The sequence below is a fragment of the Papaver somniferum genome, chromosome 8, assembly GCF_003573695.1.
Source record: "Papaver somniferum cultivar HN1 chromosome 8, ASM357369v1, whole genome shotgun sequence".
NCBI lineage: Eukaryota > Viridiplantae > Streptophyta > Magnoliopsida > Ranunculales > Papaveraceae > Papaver > Papaver somniferum.
In genome coordinates, this window is record NC_039365.1 from 77,455,826 (window position 1) to 77,464,055 (window position 8,230).

Genomic DNA, 8,230 nt, shown 5'->3' on the forward strand with positions numbered 1-8,230 from the left:
GAGGTGGAGATAAATCATCATTTTTTGGATGTAATTCCAAAAGTAGTAAATATTGAAGATAATAAAATGCTAGAATCAACTCCTTCTAAGGAAGAAATTAAAACAACTATTTTTGATCTCAATCCAGAGAGTGCACCAGGACCAGATGGATTTGCAGGGTGGATTTATAGATATGCTTGGGAAATTATTGGTAAAGATCTCACAGATGCAATTCAATACTGCTAGAGAAGAAGTTTTATACCTGAGGGACTAAATGTAAATTTCCTTAGGCTGATACCAAAAACCAACAATGCAAAAAAGGAAAAGCAATATATACCTATTGGATTGATGAATTTCAGCTTCAAGATTTTTACTAAAATTTGGGCTACAAGGCTGGGGAGCATAATTCATAAAATGGTTTCACCACAACAAGGAGCATTTATAAAAGGAAGAACAATACAAGAACAAATTTCTTTAGCTTCTGAAATGGTTAATGAGTTGGATATCAAAAGAAGAGGGGGTAATTTTGGGTTAAAAATAGACATTACACAAGCCTATGATTCCCTCAGCTGGAACTTTCTATTCCAAGTCATGAGCAAGTTTGGAGTATCAGATACAACAATTTACTGGCTTCAAGAACTTCTCAATTCAGCAAGAATATCAATATTAGTAAATGGTGGTCCTGAAGGTTACTTCAAAGTAGGGAGAGGTTTGAGACAGGGTGATCCACTGTCTCCTCTTCTTTTTGTTATTGCAGAAGATGCTCTTAGTAGAAAGATAACAAGTGAAATACAAAAAGGTTCTCTGAAGGAAATGGTAAATAGAATGGAATCAAACCATCTCACATTCTTTTTGCAGATGATGTTTTTCTGTTTTGTAATGGAGAAAGAAGAAATGTTAAAAAACTTATGGAATTACTTAAAATCTACCAAGACCCCTCAGGACAAAGAATCAGTATGGAAAAAAATTGGTGCTTTATTGGAGGTACTAGTGACAGGAGGAAGCTTCAAATTTCAGAAGAATGTGGAATCCCTTTGGGCAGAATTTCCAGATAAGTATTTGGGAGTTCAATTATTTTATGGTGGAGTGAAATCATATCATGTATGGAATGAAGTTGAGATGATGCAAGATAGACTAGCAGGGTGGAAGGGTAAGTTGCTCTCCTTTCAAGAAAAACTGATCCTAGTAATATTTGTATTGAGCAGTCTACCCATATATAATATGTCAGTGTATAGATGGCCAAAAAGGGTAATAAAAGAATGTTAGAGGATCATTAGAAACTTCTTATGGACTGGTGATCCTTCTCAAAGGTAACAAGTAATATTAAAATGGAATAAAGTGTGTTCTCCTCTTAGTGGGGGTGGACTTGGAATAAGAAGATTGGAAGTGGTTAATAAAGCTCTTATTATGAAGCTATTTTGGAAGATTCAATATGGGACAGAGAAAATGTCAAAGTTCTTTCAAGCTAAATTTTAGAATAAAAAGGGTGAATGGATTTCATACTACAATAAATCATCCATATGGCAAGGAATAAAATGGGTGATAGAAGATGTACATGAAGGAAAAAGATGGTTGGTTGGAAATGGTGAAAATATATCTGCGTGGAAGGATAAATGGATACAAGACAAAGCATTAGAGGATAATTTTCATAATCATTCTTATGTCCAACAATTCCCAAACATGAAGGTAGCTGATCTTATTCTTGAAGGAGAATGGGTAATTCTAGGTGAAATGATGGAGATGATTGAAATAAATGAATTACCTGTATTAGGAGGAGGAGAAGATAGAATAATACGGACACATACAATTTCAGGTGAAATCACTGTGGCATCTGCTTTGGAAGCAATAAGAGAGAAATTTCCAAAAATGCAGCGGACAACTCAGGTATGGCACCCATCTATTCATCCTAATATCTCAAGTAACATATGGAAACTAGTCAGGGGAATATGTGCCACAGATGAAAACCTCAAGAAAACAAAAGTTCAATTGGCTTCAAGATGTTGTTTCTGCAAAAAGGAAGAAGAGAATAAAGAACACTTACTCTGGTTTTGTAACTTCAGTGAAATCATTTGTAAATGGCTAGGAAACATGTTTAATTTCATAAATCCTAAATCATTTGAAGAGAGCCTGAAAATGGCAAAGAATAAGAGCCCTGCCATTAAAAAAGTTTGGAGAGATGCATCTTTCATTACAATGAGAGAGTTATGGTTTACAAGAAACATATTGCTATATGAGGAAGAGGGTTTCTCTCTAGATCAAATTAAGAAGAAGATTTTAAAGTTCACAATGGAATGTGAGGTTAGAATGAAATAACCAATGTGGAATTGCTCTTATGATTTACAAGTTTTGAAAGCTCTGGGGATAAAATGCAGAAAAGTAAAAGGTACTAGAGTTAAAGAAATTTTCTTTCAACTTCCTCCTCCAAACAAGATTCTGTTGTGCTGTGATGGTGCATCAAAAGGGAATCCAGGTATCTCGGGCTATGGATTTACTGGTAGAACAAGCTCAGGAGAATTCTTGGTTGTTGTTTCAGGTGGGTTGGGTGTTTCAACTAAATATTATGCAGAGATACTAGAAGTTCTGAATACAGGAGAATGGGCATTAAGCAAAGGCCATGAAGAGGTATTATTCAGAACTGGTTCATCAGATGCAATCAGTGCATTTCAGAGCAAGAAAATTCCATGGTTTGCCATAAAAATATGGGAGAAAATCTGTGCAAGACCTAAAACTTGGTGCCTCATACATAGTTACAGGGAGACTAATTTCTCTGCTGATGATCTAGCAAAGAAATGAGCTAATCTTGCAAGAGGTGAAAGAAGAATTTATGAGTCAAGACCTCATTTCTTAAATCCAATGGAGATACCAAACCAACCTTACTACAGATTTTGTTAAAGCCATTTTATTAGCTTGTTTTTTGTTTTTTCTCTAGTTGTATTTTGATCTTTTTAGTTTCCTTTTGTAAAAACCTTTGTATCACCTTTGGTAATTAATATAATTCTTTGTTAAGTAAAAAAAAAAAAGGTTTGAAAATAGTAGTTCAGGATGTTTGGATTCCATGGTACACATACCTGGTATGCTTACAATCTTTTAAAATCAAAATCCAGGGGTTTAAGTTTGCGGACTTGAAAATTCGTTTGCAAACCCGTATGCATATTTGCCTGTAGACGTCGATATTCGGTCGACTTGTTTTGGCCCTAACTTCTTCGTCCGAACTCGGAATGAACTCATTATTTTTGCATTTTCTTCCTCTTTGAATTCTCTTCAAAATTGAGATGAGAATTATTGATTTTGTATGAGTTAAGATTTTTATTTGTACCGTCTCTTGTTTTGAGTGTTTTGCTCTGTTTTGTCGCACTTGTTCCAATTCTCTTGGAATTGGGCACTTGGATTCTTGGAGTACTACTCTTCTAAGACCATTAGTAGCCTTAACAAGAATGTTGTTGGTGAATCACAAAGAATGAAATGCAAGAATGGGCTGTAGTACGCATTGCTATGGGATTCTTGAATGTTCATAATCATTTTATGTGAACTATGGTGCATAGTCTTTAATGACTTTGTATGTTCTTCTTTGTTAAGAAAACCTTTTATACGCCTTTGGTAGCTATTCTTGGTGTAAATCCGGGAGAAAAAGGTTGATTCTACCCTCTAAGGACAAATCATCTTATATGTACATTACGAGTTTGTCTTGATGCATAGTAAATCTTCTATTTTCTTTTTTTGTTTAGAAGAATAACTAGAGTTTGGAATACCCATTATTGTGATTACACATAGCTATGTCCAATTTTTTCATCTTCATGTTTTTAGATTTATTTGTTTAAATTCTAAAAAATTGTTTGGAAGATGATTTTTGCAGTATTAATCTTTATGGTTTTATATATTGCAATGTGTTATGGGATATGTGTGTTTGCGTCCGTGAACTATGATTCTCCCATACTTTGTCAAAAGTAAAGTCTTTCGTAAGTCGATATTCACGTATTGATAAAAGAATTAATGGACTTTTGACAAATAACAAAAGTTAATCCTATTATGTCAATTATTGATGGAAGATAGGTTAAAATCTTTTGTTTACAAGGATTATGTCTATTGTATGTCATTGTGAAAATAGTGATTGAAAATAGAATGAATCCTTGTGTATTCCGCAGTATTGATCTTCCCTGATCCATAATATTTTATGTATCACTGTGAGGCTCCGTAAGTTTTCTTGTGTTGAGCACTAACGATTGAGTTGATTATTTCCTTATGATTAACTTAGTTGTTTCTCCATGATAATCCTTAAAGATCGAGCATATCCAATTGAATTGATTATACTTGTGTGATCAATTTAGTTGTTGCTCCGTAAGTTCTCTTATGTCGAGCATGACAATCAAAATCATCACGTTTTGTGGTTAATTTGGTTGTGTAATCCGGTTAGATTAATTATGGGTTCTCTTATGACTAATCTAATAGATTATTTTTTGAGTCTCCATAAGTTCACTTATGTTGAGCATTTCCAATTAAATTAACCACAGGTTTTCTTTTGGTTAATTTAATTGAGTATTTTTGTATTCAAATTCATACTCGTATGTAATTCGTTATGTCCAAAAAATCCTTATTTTCTTTCGAAACTGAGGTAGCTCTTGTTGTTCTTTCGGGAATGACATCTAATAGGGGAGAGTTCTTTTGAACTTGTACTTAATTGGCAAATCTTTGTGGGGAGTGCGGCTGTGGAATATTGTACGGGTTATCTTGTATCTTTATAAACTCCTTGATGAATACATTTAGATTAGGATTTATGATTGCATCTAAACAAGTTGATATGTGCTTCATTTGGTCATGAAATGTCTCTTTCGGAAACTTCATTAGGATCCCGTTCTTGTACCTTTACAAATTTTATTGACAAAAAGGGGGAGAATTAATATGTAGTTCACACTACAAATATGTATGGTTTTCGGATCACTATGTAAGGGGGAGTGGTTTCCATGTGAGATGGAGTATTGACTAAGGGGGAGTGATAATATCACCATTAGTATTGTTGTCAAAGTTGTGATACAATTGAACTTTGATATTGTGTAATGATACTATGACATTGTATAAAAATGATCGAGAACCTTATTTTCTCATTGTTATAGCTACGGATTTTCAACAACGATGATGCTGAACTTACAACCTTTGGGATCGTTGGAGTACTTGGAAGTGACGAAGATTTCGAGTAATGTTGAAGATTAGGCATGTGGAATAGGAGCTACAAAATTTTATGTATTTATTTTTGTATTCCATGTGTATTAATAGTTTTGTCACTAAAATTGACAAAGGGGGAGATTGTTAGAGCATTGCTCGGGCGACCTCGCATGCGTTGCTATCTCAAGCATGTTTGTCAATGTTAGTGATCAAAACTATAAGTCTTGATTTCTAGTCTACTATAGCTAAGGTCTCGGACTAGGATAGAAAGTGTAGTTGAGCTCAGGAACTCCACGGCGATACAAGACGAAGGACTACTCAAGGAACCGATGGATCTTCATCGACTAAAAGGTATGTGGAGACTTGAACTTATCTATCACTCAAAAGTATATCTACTTTATCTCCTATCTTGAGACAAAAGTCGTTGTTATTTCGATCCGAGTTTATCTCACCTATCTATTTCTCGAAATATGTGTTGGTAAGCTTTCGCTTTGGCCAAACTTATCTTTACCTAGTGTAGATGGTGGATTTTCGACAAGGGTTAAAATCGTAAAACCATAATTATACATGCTCCTGATCCGGCAATCAGATGAGTATTGAGGCTCATGTCTCTCGTTGAAGCATGAAAGCTCATGCCATAAAATCTCTGACTGAGAAGGCTATCTCTCAGAGTATATGTAGATGTGTAGTCTCCCAGCTGAGGAAACGACACATCTCGTGAATACTGAGCAATATCAGTAATTACTTCTATATAGAATCGAAAGATTGGACGGCTCCTAGACAGCGTGCCTGCTAGTATAGAGCGACAACGTATTCAGGATACAACAAGGTTTACCCTGACTATATAAAGGAAATATGACGTTTTAACAAGCTCATGTTTCTCAATTCTCAGATAATTAATGCTCCTAGACAGCATGCCTGCTAGTATAGAGCTGTCAGTTAATTATCTATAATCGTTAACTGAATATCAACAATATTCTACGATTCTTAGTAATATTTCGTCACTTCAATTTTTGGTTCTTCCCAGCAGAATTCCACGAGTTAGTGATAAATATTCAACGTGCGGGCATCTAAGCAGCTATCGAGTAAGCCCTGACCAAAATGGTTTTAGCGTACTCAGCAATAATGCACGAACGAGCACCTGAATGCGCAAACGAGCATTCCAAAACATGAAGGAACGATGAACCTATACAAAGTAGGAAGAAAATACTAAATAATAAAATATTAATCAAGGCGCTAGGGACTGGGCCCACCGGCCAGTCGGTCGTGTTGTGGCCAGTCCCATGTCCAATTTTATATTTTATCATATTTTTATTATTTTCCCTGACCTCATGAAAATCCCTTCATTTGAGCAAATCTCCTTCGTCTCAAGGAAACTACCCAGTCTCATGGTGTTTCCTCGTATCAAAGAAATAACAAAATTTAGGAAAGGTGTCGCGGGACCAGGTCCACTAGACGATCGGACATGCCCTAGCCGTGGCCGGTCCCACACCTCATGACTCCTTATTATTTTATTATTTCCCTCATCACATGAAAATTCCCTGATTTTATGATATTTCCCTCAGTTCATGAAATATTATAAATTAGGGAGAAAACGCACGGGACCCGGGCTCTTGGCCGGCCATGCCCTAGCTGTGGCCGGTCCCACACCTCAAGACTCCTTATTATTTTATCATTTCCCTCATCACATGAAAATTCCCTGATTTCATGATATTTCCTTCAATTCATGAAATATTATAAATTAGGGAGAAAACGCACGGGACCCAGGCTCTTGGCCGGCCATGCCCTAGCCGTGGCCGGTCCCACACGCCCATGTCTTATTATTTTAATATTATTTGTTTCCTCATCCCATGGAAACTCCTTCACTTCAAAGAAATTCTATAGTTTCAGCAAACTCCTTGGATTCATGAAATTTCACTCAAGTTCATGAAAAATAATATAAGATTAGGGAAACTCGTGGGACCGGGCCATAGCCGGCCGGTCACGCCCTAGCTGGTCCCACACGCCCCTTTATTTTATCATTATTATTTTTATGTTTCTCTCATCTCATGGAAACTCCTTGATTTCAACAAATTCCTTGGTTTCAACAAACTTCTTGATTTTATGATATTTCCCTAAAATCATGAAAATATTATAAATTAGGAAAAGTGCCTTGGGACTGGTTCCTTGGTCGGCCGGCCATGCCTTGTCCTAGACGGTCCCACACCTCATGATTCCTTCATTATTTTATAATTTTATTCCTTCATCTCATGAAGTTTCACGGTTTCAGCAAAATCCCTGATTTCTTCATATTTTCTCAAAATGTTGCTCAAACGCACACCGGAAAATATCAAAACTCTCAGGACTGAGACACAAACATTATGGTGACGAGGGCATGTCTCCTTGACCGACCAAGGCCGGCCCCGAGGCTTTCAAATAGTCGATCCCACGTGTTTTAATAATTTTGACCTAATTTGCTCAATTGCTCATGTTGGGTCCAAACTCTTCCCAAACAGCTAGGAGTTTGTTAAAACGACCATCAGCTGGTCCCATGACCACCAAAGGCCAATATCATGATACCTTGGTCGGTCCCTCATCTCTCCATAATCAGGTTCTACTACCTGACGCTCACACGAGCACTATTTGAAAAATGATTAAACCAGCAGTTAATCATCCTTTCACCAACTGATCTTCAAGAGACTTTGGTATTTTGCTCACTTGAGCATCTGTGCGCTATATGGTCGGTTCATCATCTCCTGTAGCCGGTCCCTACTTCATTTTCATGAATGATTTTCAATAAATCATTAATTTATCATCAATTCGGCAATTGATCAAAATTAGGGTTTCGAATCCAGAGCTCTGCAAAACATAATTTTGAGCAGATTCAAACACTAAATTTTTTACGTTGATCCCGTGATCAACACTTTAATAATTATACTCGGCTCAGATGCCATCATCTTAAAATTGACGTTTGCTTAGACGAGCAATATTTGCTCAATTAAAAGAATATTGGTTCAACTATCAATATTCGACGATGTCAACAATCATTAAACGAGCAACATTTTCTCATACGAGCAATATTTGTTCAAATCACGAAAATTGGCTCAACTGTCAA

The 8,230-nt window shown here is 36.2% G+C and overlaps 1 protein-coding gene across 1 annotated transcript; it reads left to right on the forward strand.

Moving 5' to 3' along the window:
* Window positions 1–2,295: 2,295 nt before the first annotated feature.
* Window positions 2,296–2,772, forward strand: LOC113305685. Its single transcript, XM_026554700.1, has one exon. The coding sequence runs from the start codon at window positions 2,296–2,298 to the stop codon at window positions 2,770–2,772; it is 477 nt and encodes a 158-aa protein (XP_026410485.1).
* The last annotated feature ends 5,458 nt before the right edge of the window (window positions 2,773–8,230 follow it).

Coding starts and splice junctions, on each gene's coding strand:
- LOC113305685 (XM_026554700.1), top strand. CDS start 2,296: ATGTGGAATTGCTCTTATGATTTACAAGTTTTGAAAGCTCTGGGGATA.